This window comes from Accipiter gentilis, chromosome 28, assembly GCF_929443795.1.
Source record: "Accipiter gentilis chromosome 28, bAccGen1.1, whole genome shotgun sequence".
NCBI lineage: Eukaryota > Metazoa > Chordata > Aves > Accipitriformes > Accipitridae > Astur > Astur gentilis.
In genome coordinates, this window is record NC_064907.1 from 13,279,095 (window position 1) to 13,301,743 (window position 22,649).

Here is a 22,649-nt window from a genome sequence, read left to right on the forward strand (position 1 = left end):
AGGAGAGTGAAAGCTATAAAATGCCATAAAAATTTTAGGTGTAAGATTGATCTCAGAAACAAGTTGCAGGAGAGCATATGTTGTTGGGGAAGCGGAGAGAATTAGTTGGGTTTTTTGGGGGTGGTTTTTTTTGTTTGGGGTTGTTTTTTTTAACCATTTAAATATCTGGGAGAATGGGTACATTTACACATAGCTTATCTTTTTGGTACTGTAGCACTTGTTCCAGCACCTCTCTTTTCCCAGCCCTTGCTCTGGCCAGTATACTTTAGTAGTATAGTTCCCTGCCTCTGTCCATCCTTCCTTCCTTTTCTTCTCCAGGGTGTCAGTGGAGAGGTGCTCCCCACCACAGAGTTTCTTTTCTGAAAAGTGTTTAGTTTTGTGGGTGGTGGGTTTTGTTTGTTTTTCTGCCTGTAACCACTGAATAGGGTATGGAGTCCTCCAACAGCATGCAGCCCCTGCCTGTGAATAATGGCATTTTGTCCCAGAACTTACTGGCAGCGTGGCCAGGGGCTCCCTTCCGTTATCCTCCATCTTCGTCATGGAAGTGGAACATTTTGTGGTCTGAAATTTTATTTGTGGCAGATGCGACCATCTGACTTCCAACGAGTAAATGGGATAACTTTTGAATTAGCATGGACACTTGGAAGCTGCCTCTTTCATGCTTACAACTGTATCTTTGGCTGTGTTGCATGATAATTTGCAACTTACTGTCTTAAAAAACATAAATCTGACTTGGAGCAAATTTTAGAAGCCAGAACAAGGGATGTAGTTATGCACATAAACCCAACCGAACTGTGGCAATGCAGCTTAGAAGTGGTTTTATTTGCATCTTTCCATCTCTGCATATTTATAGTTAATTGCTTCTGTATATAATACAAGTACAGTATTTAGATGTTGGAGCATCTGGAATACATACGCTGTAATTGGATAAATATGCGGATGCTATACCATAGCACTTAAAATCCTAGTATTCTCAAGAGTGAGTTGTGGGTTTTATTAGTCTTTTCCATTAAGCTAGAAGGATCTGTCACGTATCTACATCACCGATAGCAAGCCACTGCCATTAGTGGGTTTGGATTAGACAGACATATGAGCCACTGTAGACAACAGTGAGCTACCGTGCTCTGTAGGGTACATCTGGCATCATATACCAAAGAGGTTTGCGGTCCTTTTCTAAATGCCATCAGTGCTAAAGACAAATCTAGAGATGAGAGGTGGAAATCCTTGTTGTGCTGAGAGGCTTTCCGTAGTACCAAGATTTCACTCCCAATTCCTCGCTTCCTAATTCAAGAGTTGTCTAATAATCTGTTGTTCCAGTTTAATGTTTCAAACCTTTATGACTCTGCTAAGAGTTGGATTGGACTACTGAAACCTTTCTATTCATGTGTAGCAGCACATCTACCATTTATACTAGTATAGATTATTGCCATTAATACTAATTTTCAAGAACATATGGTTTGGATATGTTAAAGTTGACAGATCTGGGCTTTAACCAGTAATGTTATTTTTTGCTATAGGGCTGTAATAAATGCCTCTCAGGTTAGAAAGTAATTCAAGGAATGGAATTGCATTGGAATAGCAGACCTTATTTTTTTTCTAAAAAAACAACCCAGAGATAATTCTGTCAGGCTATGAGAATTTATCCAGCACAGTTCATTAATGCTACCAGACCCTATTTTTAGCTTTTCCATAGAGTTAAGAAATGAACGTATCCATCTGGGCTGCAGAAAGAAGAAACTTCCTTTGAATGCGTTTTTGCTTCCAAGGCAAAAAATCTTGTCTCAGTGGGACAAGTGAAGCCTGCCCGTGCTGTTGGCAGCATTTTAAAGGAAAATGTTGCTGATGAAGCTAGAAATCTCTGTGGATAACTGTAAAACTTTAGTGGTAACATAGAAGGGGGTCTCTCTTGCAAAACTGACCAAACTAAAGATTAAAAAGTGACCTCTTAAAGAATGAAGAGGTCCTTTTCTGTACCTTTCTATAGTAAATGCCACTTGCACTTATAAAACTGTATTTTTCAAGTCAATGCCCTGCTAGCTACTGCTTTGTCCCCACTGCATCGAAAAAGGGAGCTGAGGGCAGAAGGGAGACAAAGTGGGAATAAGGAAAGAAGAGAAGCTGGAGAAGAGTTGGAGTCACCTCAGGTGAAATAGATGAACAAGGATAAAATGTTGCAATGTTTTAGCTTTCAAAAAGCTGTATTTCAAACACTACCTGCTTCATCTCAAAGCTGAGTAGAGCACTCAAGATCATAAAAATAGCAGATGAATAAGAAAAAGGTGATGGGAAATGTGCATCATTCCCCTCCCTCCCCATCCCCCATGCTCGCATTTAAACCCCAGGTAGAGGGTTTGTTACTCTGCCAAGGAATAGCATGGCCCTTGACTTCTCTTCAAAAACAGCTAAAAGGAATGGCTTGTTCAGTGTTACATCCAGGAACACCACATCTTCCTTCTGTGCTGCAGGGTCCTCTGGCTGATCTGTTCCATCACCGGTCAGTTTGAAAAAGGCTTTATTTATTACCTGTAAAGCAAAACATATGAGTAACTCTGCAGTCATCAAAGCATGATAGTGAAGAGACAAATGAGAGTTTGAATAAATTATAAAGCACATGAAGAAATCAATAACTTTGATCAGCTGTAAGCAGCACAGGATAAACTCCATGGATGTTTAAAAAAGATGCTGGAGTACTTGTTCCATAACGTGAAAAAGTTCTACAACTGTTTGCACACTTGTGCTGTGTGAAATCCTGGTACCCTTGAAGCCTCTAACGGAACTTCCAAGGTAGGGCACCTTCTCAAAATAAAATTAAATAAAAGTAAAGGCACTCAAATTATACTTCTGGAACATAATTTTCCACCTTGTTATGGAAGACAGCCCTCTCCCATCTTCCCTGTGGGATTTTAATGCTGAAGCCTGTTTTCAGGTGAGATTGTGTGCCGCATGCACCGCTGTGTTTGCAATTTCTGGGAGTAGTAGTCCCTACGTGATGGAGGATTATCCTCGACAGCCCAGTAGCTGCAGCCTCTACTACGCACTCCAGCTGTGGTGCCTGGAGGTGTTTGAGCTGGAGGTGGTAATGAATGTAGCCTAATTTGTACATCAGATCTCAGATCTCAAAGTTCCTCTCTGTGTTGCATGTTGTGTTTGCTGCAATGATGAAATTTGAATAGTTTAATGCAAACCTGTTGCTGCTAAGAGGTTAATTTAAGGAATATTTGCATCGTTTCAGTCATCTTGAAAGTCCCCTACCAAGCATGTGTCCCACGAGGCTCTGACTGGTTTGTTCTAGGTAAATTTATACAGTTAAAGGGGCTGAAACTGAGCAGGAGGCTTATTATTTAAATATCAGTGACATATACCGTACCTTTCCAACTGTTAGATTGGCATCGCTTATTTTACTGAGATCTGCCCCCTTTCCCAGCAGCGCAGGCAGTTCTATAGCTGCAAGAAGCTCCTGTAGATCAGAGCTGCCTTCTATTGTTAACTCAGGCAGTGTTAATTTAATTTCTCTGCAGAAAAGAGAGAGAGAGAGGGGGAGACAAGTGAGTGTGTGCTCTCCACTATGAAATCATGGTGTTTGGGCAGTCCTGGGGCACGGGCGCGTGAAAACAGCCACAAGAAGTGTTCGGTATGTGGGGACAGACAACTACAAAGGGCCAATGGGCATCATGTTACTGTTTCCAAGTGGGAAGTCACCCTAAATCTGCCCTGGGTATGCTATTAAACCCCAGATCACCCCAATTCATGGGTCCTGCGTTGTCAGCTGTGGAAAGGCACTTGCTTGTTTCCTTGAACTACCCCCAGAGAAAAAGCCGATGGCACCAAAGTCGAGCTCCCTCAGCATGAGGTCCACTGCGTTTGCAGGTGTTTCTCTTTGTCCTGGGTGTTAAACCCTCCCTGGCAGGATCTGACCCCGGTCAGTAGGCAGGCAGGCCTGTATGGTACACCCTGTCCCGTTTGTCCCTACGGGAGGGTGCCCGTGCCCGTGCCCTACCTTGGGGACAGCTGCTGAAGCCAGGCCGACGACTGCGACAGCAGCTCCGACTCCACGTGCTCCAGGTCGCTGCTATTGACGGGCTGCAGCAGCACCAGCAGCGCGGTCTTGCTGATGGGGACTTCCACCACAGAAAAAGTCCCGCTGGCATCAGTTTTGTACTTGAACGTCCCTGGGACTGACAACATAGGGACCAAGACCTTCGTGTTTGAATCCACCCAGAACTCCTGAGGCTTTTTGAGCCGTGAGGCTTGCTTAATGTTCACTGAAAAACAGATTGAGAAAGAAATTGATTCTTCTCTTTCTTCACTCCTTCCCTCTGCCCCTTAGCTGGTATGTATGTTTGTTTAAAAACAATACACTGTGCATTAGACAAGGGCTGTGTGTATAAAATCACGTTTAGCTACCGTAAACTTATGTATCCTGCCTTTAACGTGCCTTCTGGTAGCATCAGACAGAGGCTGGTGCAGGCTCACAGCACAGGGACCACGACCATCATGACTGCGGCCAATTCTGCTATATTTCTACTGGCTTTGTGCCCTTTCCCGGGCACGGCATTTCTGTTTGCTTGGTTGCCTGCTTCCTCACAAGCTGCCTCGTGGCTCCCAGTTGGCTTGCAGGCCTACACAGAGCGTCTGCTTGGATTTTCTCTCTATCCCTTGAGTGGCAGCGATGGCACCTTTGGGAACACGTCCATCAGGGCCAGCCTGTGCTGCAGGAGCACTCTCAGGCAGCCGGGTGGGCTCGGGAGAGGGAAGGGAAGGCGGCACGAGCTCTGGCTGAGGTCTCACCCTTGGCGATCTTACGAACCAAAGCAATGGGAAAGGTAGTAAGCATAACACCGAAGTGTTGATTGAGCCAAGGGGCTTAAAAAGGATGTACCTGAATGCTTGCTAAACCTCAATATAAATTTCTTACCCAGTTCACAAGTATGGGAAGCCTTGCTCTCACCTCCCGCTGCTTCTGCGCAGCTTTGCATTTCAACATGTTAGCTGCTCACTGCCATAGATCAGTGCTGCTGCCCAGTTAGACAAATAACCCTGTTGGCATTAAAGAAACTACTGCCATCAGCGAGAAATGCTGTGCAATCCTCTCTGATTCACCTTCCCACACTTTTCCTAATCCTTAGCTTCCTGGACAAGGAAAATTTCTTGGAAGCCATCTGCCTCCACCTCTTCCCCGTTGCCCTTGCCGGCCCGTGGCAGGGTGCAGGCAGGACCCCCAGCACAGCGGTGGGGCGCAGGGCACTGTCGGTGGAGCAGCGGTCCAGCCTTTCATCTGAGCCCTTCCCTCTCGCCGCTGGCCAGGCGTGACTTTTTTCCTTCCTTCCCGGGAGCTGGGCCGTTCCCCGTCCTCCACCCAGCCTGCCCCCGAAACGAGCAGCGCTGCCTCGTACCTGCAAAGCGGATGTCTACCACAAACAGCAGGTTGGCGGATGGGTCGATGTCTGTCAGTAAGCACTTGCTTCGGCCCTCGCTTTTGGCCTCCACGAAGGCGTTTATTTGCTTTGCTGCCTCGCTTGGGTTTGTAAAGTCAACAGCTCGGGCGTAGAGAGCATCGGCAGAGGGGAGCAAGTCCTGCACGAACAGTTGGGACAGAGGTACGCCAGGGGCAGAGAACAGGCAGACCGTCTTGGAAAAGAGCAGCTCCTTGTCCCTGCTCTTGACAAGGCTTTCGATCGTCCTCAGGCTGGAAAGGACTTTGTGTCCGTCCACCCTGGAGGTGCAGTCAGGGTCCCCGGAGGGGGGAACAAATCCCAGCAAAACTTGCAAATCGGCTGCCGTCTGGTTTGAGGCGCCCAGGTAGAAAGACACCAAGGAGCTGTAAAGACTGGTTGGGGACAGGAGCACGTTTTGGCCCCGCTGTGCTTTCCGCAGCACGCTGTAAAACCGTGCAGCCAGGGTATCCACAAGGTCCTTCAGGTAACTCAGTTTCTGCTTCCCCCAGCCGCTCAGGCTCGCGGCTTCCAGCTTATCCTCGTCATTCAGGTGGTCTTCGTAGGCAGGTGTGGTTTGGGACTCGATGGAGATGGGGACAAAAGTTTTCTTTCCCTCCTGGACCAGGCTTTCTAGTTCCTCACAGGTACTCTTGTTGAAAGAAAACAAATTGAAAGGGTGGACGTAGACCCGGTCACAAGTCACTGCGGTGAGGCACGCCAACAAACAGAGAAGACCTGCTGCCGGGTTCATGTTGAAAAATTGCTTCCAAGGTGTCTGCTGAAAGAAAAAGTGGGGAGGAAGGAAGTCTCATCAGCCTGTTATAAATACAGTTTCTCTTACTTGCAAGGTGAGGTGCTAGTATTGCGTTGGAGTTACAAAGGCAGGAATTTCAGTATTTAGTGCTGGCTGGTCTGACTCTGCCCCCTGAAAAGCCCCGGGTGAGATGGCCACCAGTTTCAATGGCGGCAGGTGGGGAAAGGCGAAGCACAGATTTGCCTCCATTACCCGCTGCAGTACCCTAACGATTTAGCATGGGGAGCATTACAGTTGGGCATGCCAACCGGTTAGGCTTGCAAACTAAAGTGTGCTAGTTCTGGCAAAACATTATAATAATGCAACTCTATTGCTTCTGGGACCTGGCCAGAGCTGTCTCTGCAAACTGCTGCACTAAATCTTGCTGACACACGGACGGGCTAAGCGATTTGCCTGCTGTTAAGCGGGAATTGGGTTTGGAAACCAGGTCTCTTAAGGTCCAACCACTGAACGATCCTGCTTTGTATGTCTAGTCAGCATAATACTTGGCACTAGCAGAGTTTTCATAGCCCGGTGCAAACATTCGTTCTAGCTTCTAGGCAAACACACTCAAGGCTTCCTTATACAAATGCGCTAACAGTGAAACCACCTTCTTTATCCGAATACAGAGTTGGAAGGGGTAAGCTGAGTTTTGCTCTACTGTACAGGCAATCTTCTCCTGCGCTAAAAGAAAGACCACCTGCTGCTCTTGTTTTTCCTGATGAGTAGAGAATTTTACTGGATGTGGATGTCACTGGTGTTTAGCACAAAGGCTCTGATATGTATTGGGAGTGAGAAAGTCATGGGCACACAAACACACACATACACGTGCAAAAGTGCTGACAAATTTTGCATTTGTATAATTCTCACTTCTCCTATATTCAGTTTTTTTATAACTCATAGCTCAGCTGTACCTTCCCTGGATTTCTAGTATACAACTTTGAATTTCTGTATTTGAAATCCAAATGTGCTGGAAATTATGCATCAATAACACTTATCATTGGCCAAAACGCTGTTATTCAGAGCTGTATTTTTATTCTACTACTCATTTCTTGTTTATTGTAGCTCTGTTCACCCTCTTTGGCCCTTTCCAAGCTCTGCAGAGCTCATTGGATGGGCAAAATGCTAACAGCCTTGCCAGTAATCAAGCTCTGTTCTCTGCCTTCTTTCTGCAAGGTTCTTTGAGTCGCGCCAGCCTGTCAGGTATTGTAATTCTGGTAGCCTGAGCCTTTTGAGAGGACACAGTGCAATGTCTGTCTCACCGACACTTTAATTTACACAGGGTGGAAGTGTCTGGGTTTAAATCCAGCCGTTCAAGACCTGGCACCTTCCCAGCCTGATTTATGATGTATAACCATATTCATTTTACTGAGGGATCCCCAAGTGTTTCATGCCTAATAATACCCCAGTTTGCAAGTATCACCACGCTCTTGCAAATACAAAAACCGAGATGCGCAGATGCTTGGTAATTAGCCATACCTTGCTAAGTACATGTGCCTGCTAATGTGCACATCTACATTGCCAGGCTGTAGGCTCCTATCTGACAGCTTGGTTTGCAAATGGAGTTTCTGTTGTTGTGATGGTCCCTCGGGATGTCTGAGCATCTTCCTAGTGAGTACCTGCACATCAGGCCTGAAACTATTTGCTCCCCAGAGGCATGCAGGGGAGGCCCTGCTGTAGGTCTCCAGCCCTCTGCCTTCGTCCAGGGATTGCTCTTCCCCATTAACTCCCACCCCATCCTCCAAATTAGCGTGTAGGCAGCGGCAGTCGGTGCTGCTGTCCCCTCTGCTCCCTGCTCTGTCTTCACCTCCCCAGCCCTTCTGGCAGCAGCTGACATGCATCACAGAGCTTCTTCATTGCTTATGACCGGTTGAAAAATGATTTTGGGAGCTGCCTTCCCAACTTCATCCTCACAGTTAGCCCAGCCACAGTGCTAGTGCATTTCTAGACTACTCGCTGCATTTTCCAGATTGGGACAGCTCAGGAAAACAAACCAAAAAGGCACAAATTAGAGGCACTCCCCTTCCCACCCTGTCGTCTCCATCATACAATTCTGTTGAAGGATTTCTTAATCTGTCCTGTAGCAGCAGGGAGGATGACTCTGTGCCACCCAGTCAGGCTGTGCCATTAGGCACCGCTGGTGCCCGCTGGTTACTTCTCTACAGCTGCCAGAGCCGCCATGCCAGCTCTTCTCTCATGAGCAGAAGTGAGAGGAGCGGTTCTCACTACCTGCACTTACACTAAGCCCCATCTGTGGACAGCTTTTCCCTAAAGAACTCAGCCCCGAGGTTTCAGAAAAAGCAGGAAAACCTGAGTTGAAAAACTGGCATTCAGAGCAAATCCAGTGAGCGGGCTTACTTGCCTCCGTCCTGGTGTGTGCGGCCCCTCTGACGCCGTCCCCCCTCGGGTAGGCTCCTCGCGACACCTCTTCTCCCTGGAGCAGGGTGATGTGATTGCGGATGGATTTATGTCCTTTCCACAGGAGGGCCCTTTCTACCTGCCTGCAGTGGCATTGCGCAAAGCTACTTTACATCACAGGCTGGGGGGCTGAAAAAAGTTAGCTCGGACCAGAGCGGACCCGATGAAACCTGGGCACGGCTTAACACCAGCTGTGTAGAAAGTTCCAGGGGGGATACACAACCTTTAACCGGACCCAGCACGTCTGCATAGCCTGCAGTTACACATTTACTAAGACAGACACAGGTGTTTTACTATGCAGAAGAACCGATTATAGGACCTGAAAATAACTCAGCTCGTTCTGTGCCAGACTGAAGGGAACACAGATTTCTTTGTACCTGTATTTGTTGTACAGTGGGACCAGATTTTTTTCTTCTCGGATAAATTGACTTTAAACTCTACCTTGCAGACTGGGTACCCATCAGTGAGTGGGACGTGTATACTACTGCAGAGTAAAATGATTAAGCTCTCAATTTTTACCTTTTCATTCCCTCTTGATCTATCCAGAAGAGCAAAAGTTTGTTCTTTTTCCTCTTCAAAACAAAACGTGTTGAAAAGGAGAGGATGAAATACAGATGGATTAGGTTGCCAGAGCCAGAGCACAGAGACTTCATCCCTGCCAGGCTCAGCTTCCCAAGTCCTATTTGGCAAAAGGGGTGGGATTTGGAGTGCTCCTTCTTCCTCTTTAAGCAAATAAACAGTGAGTCAAACTGGGAATGATGCAGTTGGGTTAGACTGGGTCTCTTTCAGTACCCCTGTTATAGTTAGTAATTAAAATCCCATGGCTCTAATGGCAGTAGGGCTGATTTAACATCCATGCCCTGATTTTAGAGGGCCAGGCAGGCGTGGTTCATACTGTGCTGCCCAGTTATGTGTTGGGTTCAAGGAGAGAGCCAAGAGAGAGGAATGTTCTCAGTGTACCTGGGCAGTCACAGCTGGTGGACCTGAAGGTGGAGACAGGGACAGCCAAATCCTGCCAGCTTGAGCACAGTGTGCCAGGTGCCTAATGCCAAAGGGATGGGAAATTTCTGTCTCTGCAGCCCTGCCCTTCACTGAAACAATCCGATTACCTTAGCTCTAACGAGGTCTGAAAGCGGTTCTGAGCACAGGCCTGTATGACATACTATCAGCACACAAGGCTTAAACAGCTTGGAATATTCAAGGTGTTTTGTCCTCTTGCTGCCTGAGCATCTCAGTCAAGGCAGCATCTGGCAACAGAATAGTCCCTGAGCATTTGTACCATCTCCAGACAGCTATAAAATGCGTGCAGCCCAGCCACAGATCCAGGCAACGGGAGAAGTAGTTCCTCCATTAAAACTGCATTTTGTTCAGCTAAATGCTAAGAGAATGAACTAGGTTTCGGACGGCAATCCCCCTTCTTTCCCCTTTCCCCCGGAGAGTCCTTCCTGCAGGCAAGCTGGGGGAGAAAGCTGGTCCCTTCGAGGCCAGCAGAGGTGCGGGTGGGACGTGTGACAGCACAGCCCAAATCCATGTCTCCTGCACCCCCAGCCACGCGGGTCCGCGTGAAGCACTAGCACCAGTGGTGTGCGCGAGTGGCCGGACCACACTGTGCCTGTGAGCTATAGCTGGGCTGCTGCGTCCTCCTGGGAGAGGCTTGAACACAGGGAAAAAGCAAACCCAGCATGATAACTCTCAGCATCGAGGACACAGAAATGAAGGCTGTTTCAGTGAAGGGCACCTTTGTGTTCTGTAGAACTCTGAAAAGTATCCTTATTAACAAGAACTATTGACTTTGGCTAATAGGCTACAAGTGATGCTAATAACATATACTACAGCTGCCAGACTTATGTGTTTGCTGTGGACAATAAACACTGGAAAAGGAAATCACATAACCCACAGCCGCTGTATTTTTTTTCCTTAATTCATTATACCTCTGTGCTGTAGCACCCGGAGAGCATTGCTGTTTGGGTATCTCCTGCTTCCAGCTCCCCTGCAGACCATGACCGAGTCATGCTGCAGCTGATGATCTCCTTTTGCTATAGGTACCAGCTCCAAATCAGGCATCCCTGGCTGCAGGGGATGCTGCCCCACAGAAGAGGGGGAGCAAGAGGCACCTGAACAATAATTCCAATGTGGTGCTCTGGTGGCTCTGTCACACAAACAAAGTTCAGTTTTTGGTTGCAAGTTCTCAGGGTTTTCAGCCAAGATGACTTTTGGGGCTCTTTTGGTGTTTGTGCACTCAGTTCTATTGTTTTCTGTTGACAAAAACCTGTCAATGTCTTTGAGGAGCGCAGGCGTCTTTCTTCTGTCTCCCTCCCCCCGCACCCCCCCCTCAATCAATAATGTCATCAAATTAAAATACCCAGCTTTCTCCAGAAAAAAAAGTTTCACCAGAAAATGTTCAATGACCCACTTTCACCACAGTGCTCCTCCTGTTTCAGACCACCGGGAATTCAGCTGGCTTCAGTAATGAGGGAAAACCTTTGATTTCAGCTTACATTTGTGCCCTGCTACAAAGCTCAGAGACAACGCCGTGCTAATTTTCTGGTCACTTATGCTCACTCAATTAATATTCCCCTATTAGGCTGCATCACACACTAGTGCACTTCTTAGATCTTTGTCTTCTCACAGTTCCTACTAGAGGAGAAGCTTTCAGACTATGAAGAACATAGACTGCTACACCTGGAACACACTTTATCCTAGTAAGACTTACTTACAGTTAGTCTTTCATTTTACTTCTGAGCAGTGCACGAGCATTATCCCAATTACTATGTGTGGACCCTGTTGTCAGGCGCTTTTTTGTTGGGTTGCCACAGTTTTAGGAACAAGCGTGTGCTTAAAGCTGGGGCTTCGACTTCAGAAAGAAGAGAGTCTCTATCCCGCCCTTCTGCTCCAGTGTCCGAGGATTTGGCTTCCTGAAGAGAGCTGTGCTAGAAAAACTGCCTTGGGCCAAACTTGGGCAAAAGGTTTTCCAGCAACTAGGAACCAAAGAAGGTGAAAACAAGGCTGTTCCTACAGGCATTCCCTGTGCAAAGCAAGCCCAGGGCCCACGCACGTTTCCTAACGGATCTCTCCCTGCAACAGCCACAGTAAAGGTACAAAGAAACACAGACCTCTCAAACCTGCTCTTCAGCGAAGAGGTTCGCGCTCTCCTTTTGCCCCACTCTTCCCGATTTTGGAGGGGCAGTCGGCTCCCCCTTTTATACCCGCTCTTGCATAAGCAGGGCCCTCCCTCCTCCTCCCCCCACTGCCCTCATTTCTCTTCAAAACCTGCCTCTGTTTTTCCTGCTTGTTATTCATGGTTGCTGCTGAGAGGGAGCAAAGAAGGGTGGAAAAACACTGGTGCTGCCCTTACGGGTTTCCTCGCAGCCGTGCTCAAATCTCCCGGTCAGCCTCACTCTTCTGCATTGCTAATGGGGAAGCACTCCCCTGCCCCACGAAAAGTTCTCGGTGATGGTGCTGCTAGAACTTCTTCATGTAAATAACATCAGATAAAATTCAGAAATTTTAACCCTGGCAGAGGAACACTAACCCTACAGCCAGCAGCATGCAATTCGGTCTTGAATGGGAAAATGATTTTGTCGGAGCTAGAATTTCGATTGATTACCCAGGCGGCTATTCTTTCACTGAAGAATATCATGTCTCCACTCTGTTGAAAAGTGTTTTCATTGATCCAGATTGTTCTGGGAAAAGCTGTATAAAATTCAGCACTTTCTGTGGAGACATCAGTAAATATTTTATTCTGTTTTGTTCAGTTTGTTCTCCAGCTTTCCCAAATTTTGCTCTGAGATCTGAACTCAGAAGGGCCACATGTATTCCTGTGATGATGTTCTTGTCTCCTGCAAGGTTATGGTGGGAGTCATGGAGGAGGGGTAATAAATTACTCCGCTCACAGCCTTGGACCACAGACCTTCATGTGGGTTCTTGCTAGGTTAGGTTGGCATGTCTGACCTACATAGATTATGAATTAATATATGACTAACTCAGACATAATAGCATGTACATGATCATATATCATTCATTACTAAATTTGAGGGTTTCTTTTTTTAAGACTAAAAGTACCTTGAGTAAGAAGTAGGCCACAAACGGTTTATACAGCCTGTGGGTTGACATTGGTAATTGTCAACCTCTACACCCCATCAACATTCGTAACATTGCCTCTCTCGTCTGCTTTGGTAAGAGAAGACAGTGCGAGGTCTGGACAAGGCACCCATCGGAGTGTGCAAACAGGTGCTGGGAAAAGGACAGGAAGGAAAGGAAAAAGAGGATGTCCTTGTGGGAGGATCTGACAAAAGGAAGACAGGGAATATCGCTTCATCGGCTGGAGCAGTGGTTGCCCCGGGTGTGGCAGGCAGTCGTGACGGTGGAAGGACCACTGGTTGTGAGACATCCAGGAAAAAACTTTGTAGAGCAGCCCAGGGCCTAGGGAGACCATGACGCTTCAGTTTGGAAGAGAAACCACTGGTATAGGGAGTATAAACGTAAAATGATGAAGATGAAGAGAAAGTCCTGAATCACTGTTTTGTAATGATGCCAGAAGCAGCGGCGTCCCAGTAAAATTATCAGGCAGCAAATGTAAATGAAAGGAAGGACCCTTTCACATATATAAACTGCAGGAGGCACCGCCATAAGGTGCTGCAGAGGCCGAAAGTCTTAGCTGGTACAAAAAGAGATTAAATGAAATCACAGAGGGCACGGCCAGTAGAGGCTGCAGAATGTGATGGCCCAGGTGCGATTGCTAACTGGGGAAATCCCCAGACAGCTGGCTGTCATGAATTTTAGCTTGATCCATATAACAGCTCTTGCACTCCTCTTTAAGGGCTTGTCTTCAACTGGCGATAGAAATAGAGATGTCTGAGCTGAGGCCGCCTTATGCTGGCTCATTTTGCAGCACAGACTGGAGACACACTTTCAGCAGAGCCACGCCAGTGAAACATCACACCCAGCGAACTTGACCCTCAGCCTCGGCGCTGCTGGGCTGTGCTCCTCTGCACAGCACATTTAGAAACCCGCTGCTATCTCTTCAAAATCAACATAAGCCCTGGAAAATATGAACAATTTTTAAAAACTGCAGGTAGGCTCTTAGTATTAGGTAGCCACTTTTCAGGTTTTTTCTCTCTTAATCAGGGTATGTGTACCAGGCAGTGGCAGAGTTACTGCACTGGGGTCTGCAATGTGTCTCTGTCTCCTGCTGGACCATTGGGCTCTGTTCTCACTTTAGCTGCACACAAAGTACTCGGTGACTTTTTCCAGAGTAAATAAGTAGGGAAGAAGGGGTACAGCTCTGGCAATGGGTCAGGCAGGTTTCTGTATGTTAGTAAACCAATTTTTCCCCCATTCTGAGAGAATTGTGGCAAGCTGCCATGGGCCTGATTTTATTTGTTTATTTTTGCTACCTCTGGTGGGGAAAGGCTGTGCAAAGTAATTTTTTTTTAACTGTTTTAATAAAACTTTGATAAGGAATAGGTTTGCATGTGATTTTCCCCATGTTTTCTCTGTACACCTGACCTCTGCCCTTGTTGGCTGGAACCACTTTTCTGTGAAAGCAGCTGGTGAGCGTGGGGGATGTACTCAGCTTGCCCAATTTTTTGTGTAAAGAAGATTGCAAAAATGCTTTTCAATTATAGCATTCAAAGTACAGATGATGAAAGAGAGAGATTATCCTGCTTCTGCCATGGGTTGTCACAGCAAGAGCAATGGAGAAATTGGTAATGTGGCTGCCACAAACCCCAAGGACCGCACGTGCCATCCCTGTGCTGGGGCGGAGGGACTCAGCATGCCAACCTGAAAGATGCCAAAATGCACGTAGTGAGTGGGCAGCTGGAGAGCTGACTCAGGTAGCTGGGGATTTCCGAAAGGGCACAAGTGGCACGGCTCTCCCACCTCACAGGAGCAGAGATGCCTTGGCTGCGCCAGCTGCCCCGGCAGCCAACGTCCTGGCAGTGCTGCAGAGCCTCCATGATGGAGGAGCGAGCATCAGGATCTCTGCATCTCTTTCTGCTTCTCAAGGAACAGTCCCTTTGGGGGAGGTCTGTGTGCTGATGTTCCCCTATCTGTGGAGCTCTTCTAATGATCTAATACCTAAATGAGCTTATATTAACACTAACACTTGTTGTTCCAGCTTATGATTACTTTTGGTTTGTTACGGCTTCTGTTTGCAGGCCCTGAGTGTAGAGATCGCTTTGAATTTTGTAACCCTATTGTTTTCCTCTCCTGGTGGAAGATGCAGTTTTTATTAGCGTTTTAAGAATGGTCTATGCACAGCCTGCACATGCACACAGAGGCATGACCATGTGCCCACTGTGTGTGTGAGCAAAGGGAACCTCCTACCCTAGGGATCTCAAAATACTTTGCGGTCTAACATTTCTATCAGTGATCTAGAATTGATTTGGGGTCCTTCCCTGTGGCAGGTGCTGTGCCTATGAGGAGCGAGAGACAATCCCAGAACAAAGCAGCCAGGACAGAGTGAGCCTGTCCTAAGAGGGAAAGTGGACATGAAGAGGTGACATGACTCACCTTCCGTCATGCAGCAGGTTGGCAACATCTCACGGACAAGCAGCCAGGTTTCTTGACTGCCAGCCCAGTGTGTTACCTATTTGATCACACTGTATCTTCATCCCTGGGATGAGAGCTGCAAGGCAGAGGAGCAGGGATGCCAGTGCCTGCACAGCAAGATGTCTGTCTCAAAGAGCTGGGGCCAGCTTTGTTATCAGAACTAATACACTTTCCATGATACTCTCCTGATGGATGCCTTTGTGTCAGGGAGGGATTTTGCACTGTCCCAACACTTCCCAGCTGGGTCAGCCACTGAAGCCTTCAAGCTGTTCCCCAAGATGAGTGAGAGAAGCAGCCAGGTGACCTCTGTCTAGGAGATGCCACAATATTCAGCTCCAAAAGGCTCCACCACCAAACATCCTGCTCCCCTCAGTATTGTGAGGTTGCTGCATAAAGCTCAGTGAAGATTTACTCCCTGGAGATCTTCTAAGTGAGACCTTGGGAGGCTAATTCTTACTGTCACTACTGGGATTTTGAAACTTTCATTGCACTTTTTGGTCCCGAGCCAAATTGTCCCCAGGGGTCCATGCACGATAGTTGTTGTCTCCTAGCCTGGAAATTCAAAGCATAGCCATAGAAAGACATTTGGAAGCTGGGATACCCCTATTCCCTGGGCAAATTCAGGTTCCCCTTCATCTTCTCCCCAGCCTTCCTCAAGCCACCTCCACCCCTCCTCCCACTCCTCTGCCCACGGCTTCTTGCCCTGGGTGGGCAAATAGTTGCAAGCAGCAGGACTCTGCTATTTTGGCTGCATTTCGGTGTTCCTCTGAGAAGACTATCTGTGGTGGTCTCCTGCCTCCCTCGAGGAGTGGTTTTAATTCTCTACAGTTTATGTAGTTCATTAGTGAGAAACAGACTGACTCCCTCCCCACTGCGGGGGTTACGGGACTCTTCCATTTTGCGGAGTCATAGCCACTGAAAGGCAGCTCCCACACAGCCAGCCAGCTATGGGGGCAAAACTGCAACACTCTTGGGCCAGCAGCAGCAATTTTCACTGCTCCAAATATAATCTACAGTATAAAAAAGGACAGACCCATTTGCAACCTGAGCTAAGGGTGTGGATTTCAGATCCGCTTTAATTTGAGGGGTGTACAACTGACGATAGCAAAATTGTTGGCCACATTGGACTCCTTCCCGCTTTCAGATCCTGGTAGAAAGATGGAAAGGTAGAAAGCAGAGAGAGAGACTGAGCCAGGCAGCATTATGTTAAGGCTGCCCAGGTTGCTAAAGCCTTGCAGGATCTCTCTCCTCGGGGCTGCTGTGCAGACCCATCACCTCCTTCAGGACCAGCTCCAGCCATGCCACGCAGAAGTGGGAACCAACTTCCCACGCCAACGCCGACGTGGAACTATTTGCAGGTCTAAAGTTTGCAAAAAAAAAGGCGAAGAGGGTGAAGACAGGCATTCATCCAGCCAGTTGCAGAACTGCAGGGATGATGCCAGATCCCTCTCTCCTTAGCCGAAGCTGCCTCCGTGCGGAGTGCCTCCGCATCGCTGCTCCCAGCTGGGCCGGGGCTGTGCTGAGCGCCTGCCGTCACGGCTGCAGCACCAGTAACATTTGGAAAAGTTATTACCTTACTGTGCTTTGTTAAACCAATAATTCTGAAAGCAAGAGGAGGGAAAAGTTAAATTTATCCCTGTGGTAGTTTTTTACAGGAAATAATGAAAGAGCTTGTAATTGAAGTTTCTGGGGTTTCAGTAAGTGGCAAAAATCAGTCTTCTTGCAGATCAGAATTTCCTGCTGTTCTGTTTTTACTGGACAATTTTATGCAAAGGCTTAAATGTTTGCTGCAGTTTTGGCTTAATTTTATTTTTACTTTGCTTTATTTTTTTCCACCTTTTCAATGTTAACTGTAAAAACATGAAATAACATTTTAGCGTACTGCTTAAGGGATAAAGCTGAGGAACAGAAAATTCGGCCCTGGATATTCCTAGTGAGAAAAGAATTAAGATTGCCTCGTGGTCAGGATGCTGAAACATACCGCGATGAAAGCCTCTGAAACCCATAAGCTTCCCCCAAAAAAAAGATCGGTGGGTGCTCTTACAGGTATTCTCCCAGGAAAAGTTGAGCTCCCGTAGGGACTGCCTCTGACTCAGGGGGCTGAAGACATGCTGCAACTTGGCTCCTTTCCCACACTGCCACTTGGTGTTTCACAGTCTAAAGAAAAAGAATAAAAATAAGCTTAAAAGCTCTCTTTTGTTTGTAAAACGGCCCCTCCTCCAAAGTAATGAATTAATGCAGTGGTGTATGCTTAGCTCTGACAAAAGCCTGGAACAACAGCTCAGAAAGCCGTGCCTGTTTGGCTGGGTAAAGCACTTAGATGGCTGTCTAACCATAATATTTCAGCTGCCAGCACGGATAATGTCGTTATTACTTACCAAAGCACACAGCCCAGTGAAAGCAGCCAGGCTGTGGCCGCTCACCACTAGGCAGAATGATAATGAACATTCACTGTAATTTTAGGATCCTCCTTTGAATGAGATTTTGATATCCTGCAATTCCTCCAAGATTTTTTTTTCCTTAATCAGCTCCGGGCAAGATTTTCAAAGGGCACTTCTTAAAACCCTTCCCCTTGATTTCCAGTACCCTTTACCTCATTGCTCTCCAGCACCCTTTTTCTCATTGCTCTCCAGCATTTTTCACTAGGCAGTCCACGACATTTTGTAGGGCTGTCCAGTCCTCAGGCCTGGCTTGCAGTCCCTGCACAACCCCTAAAGCCCTGCATGATCTTTTTCACCTCCCCTCCCTCCGCCTCACTTCTGCTTCTGGAAATGAGGGAGAGAAGGATGCTCTAGCCCCTTGCAGCAAATCCTGGAAATGCCAGAGAAAGCGTATATTACCTTATTGCTGGAAGCCAAAGGAAAAGTCCTTAAAAAAACAGCCCCAAGCTGGGCTCAATTTTATCTGGTCTCCACTGTTGTCAGAGCAATATAGCATCTCCTCAGTTAGCAAAGATGTGTGCAGGAGCATGTGCAAAGCCTGCCAAGCTGCAAGCCACCGGGCAAAAGTCCATGCTCTGCGTTGAGCCAAAGTAATGGAAAGTCTAAGAAACAGCATGGTTTCATGTGACCAAGATTGTGGCATTTGGATTCAAACCAATGCAAAGTTCAGAGGGCACCAAGCAGTATGAAACGAGACTAATCTCAGAGACAGAACAAAGATGTTTTCTATAACTTCATACAAATTCGGAGGAAGGAAGGAAGGAAGGAAGGAAGGAAGGAAGGAAGGAAGGAAGGAAGGAAGGAAGGAAGGAAGGACAAAGAGTTGCTGAGCTTCACAGATGGTACCTCGGCCCACATAATAAGATCTACCTACCTTAAATCTTTGCAAGTATAAGGAGAGCTATAAAGGGACCAAGACAAAACCAGTCATGTCTCTCAAACCCCTGGAGAAAGAGCACAAAATGAAATAATCTAGCCTAAATCAGTCCCCTAGAGAAGGTCAGATGACACTGAAGGCTCTTAGCCAGCAGGCAACAAGCACTGGAGAATGTGGGATCAGTCAGGTCAAAGGCTATGGATAAACCCTCCAATGTTAAAGTGATGACAAGGCATGAGGTTTAATGACAATAGGGTTATGAAAGACTTAATCAGGTTGCTGTCATTTGAATAACCAACTTTAAATCCTGAATGACCAGGGTCCACCTGATGTTAATGAGGAAGGAATTACATAAGTGCGACTCAGAAAAGCACACGCCAGATGCTGAACAGTGGGGGCTGAAAGTTAGAGCTGTAGCATGATGCTAAGTGAGGAGGCCAAGGAGAAGTAGAAATCATAGTTTCCTGCATCAGGCCTTTTGGGTTCCCTTTACGTCACCTTCTACCCCATGAATTACAGCTGCAGAGAGAGAGAGAAAAAGAGTCTCTCCCAGATAAAAAGCAGTTAAAACCACAGAAAAACCAAATGAGACTTTCTGACTTCTTGATGAAAACAAGATCCAAGGAAGTATGACCCAATGGCATTGATGATAGAAAAAGAAATGACAGAAGTGACTCTGCTCTTGTTCCTATCAGCAGTAAGTGTGCCTGAAGCTCTGCTCTTGGCAGAGGATGCTCACCAAGAGCCACTGCTTCTTCAATGCAATGCCCACGCAGTCCCCTCTGTGGATGTCATGGGATGAGCAGTGTGGCTAGGCAGGAGGGTGATGCTTGCGGGCAGCTGCAATTCACTGGTGTTCATGCTGTGCGCTTTGGAGCCATGGCTGAAGGTAGCAGATAAAACTCCTGGTGTTTCAGGAACAGGCATTTAATGATTGTGTCTGGAAGAAAACAGTGTCCAGCTTTAACATACGTTGCCAGCTTGTGCATCACTCATGCTGCTACACTGTCACCTTGAAATCTTGCCTGGTGATGCGGCTCATAGAGAGTTCTCTGCAGACCGCAGGAGCCTAATGGTGTCCAGAGGTGGCCTGTTGGGAATTAATTGCATTAGATCTGACATCTATCTCTCAGCTGGCAGCCCCTTCACATGCTGGCAGGTACCTAGTTCACAGACCAAGGACAGACCTACCTTATGGCCCCTGCTGGGAGAGAGATCGGTGGGCTGGAAACCTACTGTCCCCGAGACAGTGTCATCGTGGAGGAAGGACTTTATTACTCAGGGCTCTCCTGTATTGCTTTAATGTCACAATATGTCTGTTGCAATGGCGTGCTAAATTAAAATGTATGCAGCCTGGTGTTGCAGCCTCTTACTGTCTGTGTTCACCCACTGTTCCAGGGAGCATTAAAATCTACCCTGCTTTTACTCAGTGGACCAGCACATCTAAGGAGCAAAGCTGTTGTAGGTCAGTTGTTCAAATCCTGCTGGCCATTCTCCTGAGCTAGTAACAACATACAGCTGTTGTCTGTCCATAACAGAGTACCACAGGACCTGTGTTTTACTTTCCTCCCGCCTGTAACGGTCCCTGAGTGTCTGCAAAGAGCACCAAGTGGCAGCAATTACAAGAGTCATCTTAGGGGAGAAATGCATTTCTCACTGCTTTCAAAAGGGGATTTGATGGTAAAAGAGCAAAACTGCTCGAAGTCCCTTTCCTTGTAAAATACTTGACTGGGGTAAGTATGTAAGTGATACATATGTTTGTATGTTTCTGCCCCTCCAGACCAGAAAACCTCAGGGATGAGCCCATGATTCTTAACATGTGACTAGCGAAGTGTTGTATTTTAATCAGAACCAAGCCATTTTATTAGCATTTTCTGCTCATTTCTCTTTTTTTTCCACCTGCCCTCCCCAGGCACCATCTTTCCTGGGCACTTTCAGTGCCCTGACACCAAGGTTGAGATCTCAGAGACGTGAACTTACCCTGCATGACATGAAGCAGCAGGGTGAGGAGAGGGAAAAGCTATCCCTGCCCTCTGGGAGAAAGGCTGCAGCATGAAAACATCCCTTCCTACACACCAGAACATTCACATAGGAGAGAAACTGCAAGTCCTCTGCAGCAGGATGAGCCCCCGTAGAGCTCAGCTCACACATTTTTGAATGCAGCTGAACTCTGAAAAGCAGAAACTGCCTGAAGTGATATATGGTTACTCTCCTTGGGCCATAGCAGGTGTGGAGGCTGCATGCCTGGGACGCTGAACATCTCCTTCCCCAGTCAGCACGTTAGTCTGGTGATTGGGAACATGCCTTGGACCACACAGAGGTGTTGTGGATAAAGTTCATTCCTGGTTTTGCCACTGGCTGAATGTGGGATGTTGGATATATCGCGTCCCTGGGCTTGTGTTGGCACTTAAATGCCTTTTGCCTGCCTTAGCCCCATGGCTGGGATCCCTTTCACTTGACTATAAGCATTTAATAGCTGGGCACCTACCCTGAGCTAGTCCATGGTCTACAGCCAAATGAAAGATGCAGTCATCTCCAGTAGGATCTTATGGATGAGTACACAGTGAATCACTTTCTGGAGGTGCCGATCTTCTGCACTTACTGTAGAAAAAGCTGAGGTGAGTAGCTTGGACTCTATTCTGCAGACCTAAAGTTCGGTCAAATGATGGCCACGTTTGGAGCACGAGGCCTGCCTCTTCTCACACATTTGGACAGCATCCATACATTTGGACAATGGGAACTCGGTCTCAGCAGGGAGCCTGCAGACATCAACAATGGATGCAATTATGGGGAATAAACAAGGGAATATATGCTCTGAAAAAGAACGCTTTCCTCACAGCACTGCTGTGAAAAATAGCAGAACAGAAAGGAACTAATTCTGTTTCACCCAATTGCTCTCCATAAATCATCTCTTGGCAGCAAGCTCGACTGGTCCACCAAAGGGCCAATTAAAGCAAAGGGAGGCTGAGTGCTGTTCGTACTCAGGGCTGTGTTTTGTATTACAGGAACTGTAATTTGTTCCAAGAGGGTGGCATCTCTTCCCTTTCCAAGCAGAGAGAAATATCCATGCCCGTCTGGCTCCGAGCCTTGCCGTTATTCCTTCAGAGCATCCACGGTGCATTGACCAGCGTCCTCTCCAGCGCAGTGTTTTACTGTCCAACGATGCGGCAGGTAAAAGCCACGTAGCAGAAGTACAGTGACCGACGAACAAGGTCATGAAACCTGGAAATCAGTAGCAAGTACACATGTTTTTAAAACCTCCTTCAGTGCACGGCCCATTAAAATCCCTCCTCAGGGTAGCATTTCCTGACACTTTCTCTGGGATTTGCCCTGCTGCTCGGTACACGTCCTGCTCCGAGCCCTCCCCACCAGCTACCACCACTCCTCCTGTGCGCCCCCAGCCCTCGGACCCCCGCCGGCAGAGCTGCCCTGGCCGTGGCCACCTCTCAGCCCTGCTGTCCCTCCTGCATCTCATCTGACAGGGACAACACCTGCCCACCAAGACGGCCCTGCCACCAGGAACGCCAGGCTGCTCTCCCACCTGTGAGAAACAGTGGCTAACACCCCGCCGCGCGGCTCTGGTTTCTCTCCCAGGGGCTCGCCTCCGCCGCATGACGCCGAGGGCACTGGCTGGGTGTTGTGTCCCTCAAAGCCATCCCCGGCCCGGCGACAACCTCCCGTCCCGTCCCGTCCCATCCCTGTCAGGGAGCGGTGCCAGGCCCCGTGCACGCCCTTGCCCGCCGGGCAGGCGCAGCGGCTCTGCCCCGGGGGGAAGGACAGGGCACACCACCCGGCCGCTCCCGCTTCCAGCGTGGCCAAGGCTGGCCGCTTTCCTTCCCTGTTTGCTTTCAGGGTGTTCGTCTCTGCCGCCGCGGTTCGGAGCAGCCAGGAGGTCGGCCTGGCGCTGCCGTTCGAGGAGGCGCGACGGAGGAGGGCACCACCGGCTTTCCCCACAGCGCTGTCCCTCTTTTCCTTCCCCGGCCTCCCTCTTTTCCTTCACAAGGCGCGAGAGGTATTTTTGCTCCCTCTCCTTTTTGCCTCCAGTTCCCTCTCGCTTCTGCCCCAAACTGCCCGCTAAGCCTCGGCTCCCTGGGATCTCTCTCTGGCAGGTGGGAGGGAGCCATGCCGTA

At 47.9% G+C, this 22,649-nt stretch overlaps 1 protein-coding gene across 6 annotated transcripts; it reads right to left on the reverse strand.

Annotated features, from left to right (window-relative positions):
• Positions 1-801: 801 nt before the first annotated feature.
• Positions 802-11,811, reverse strand: AGT (angiotensinogen). 6 transcript variants are annotated; one of them, XM_049831135.1, is made up of 6 exons: positions 11,760-11,811; positions 8,587-8,662; positions 5,394-6,210; positions 3,998-4,262; positions 3,368-3,512; positions 802-2,523 (listed from the first exon to the last, which is right to left on the reverse strand). In XM_049831135.1, the coding sequence occupies exons 3-6, from the start codon at positions 6,184-6,186 to the stop codon at positions 2,332-2,334; spliced, it is 1,395 nt and encodes a 464-aa protein (XP_049687092.1). In that variant the 5' UTR covers positions 6,187-6,210; positions 8,587-8,662; positions 11,760-11,811; the 3' UTR covers positions 802-2,331. The 6 variants fall into 6 exon arrangements, with proteins under 6 accessions (XP_049687092.1, XP_049687091.1, XP_049687087.1 ...); XM_049831134.1 differs by having other exon boundaries at positions 5,394-6,213; XM_049831130.1 differs by lacking the exon at positions 8,587-8,662 and having other exon boundaries at positions 5,394-6,213; positions 11,760-11,797.
• Positions 11,812-22,649: the final 10,838 nt, after the last annotated feature.

What these genes read in the sequence shown, in the direction of transcription:
- AGT (XM_049831135.1), bottom strand. Translation starts at nt 6,186, where the DNA reads ATGAACCCGGCAGCAGGTCTTCTCTGTTTGTTGGCGTGCCTCACCGCA. An exon ending in GGTAGACATCCGCTTTGCAG is followed by an intron (nt 4,263 to 5,393) that starts GTACGAGGCAGC and finishes TCTGTTTTTCAG; the next exon opens with TGAACATTAAGCAAGCCTCA. An exon ending in CCAATCTAACAGTTGGAAAG is followed by an intron (nt 2,524 to 3,367) that starts GTACGGTATATG and finishes TTTGCTTTACAG; the next exon opens with GTAATAAATAAAGCCTTTTT.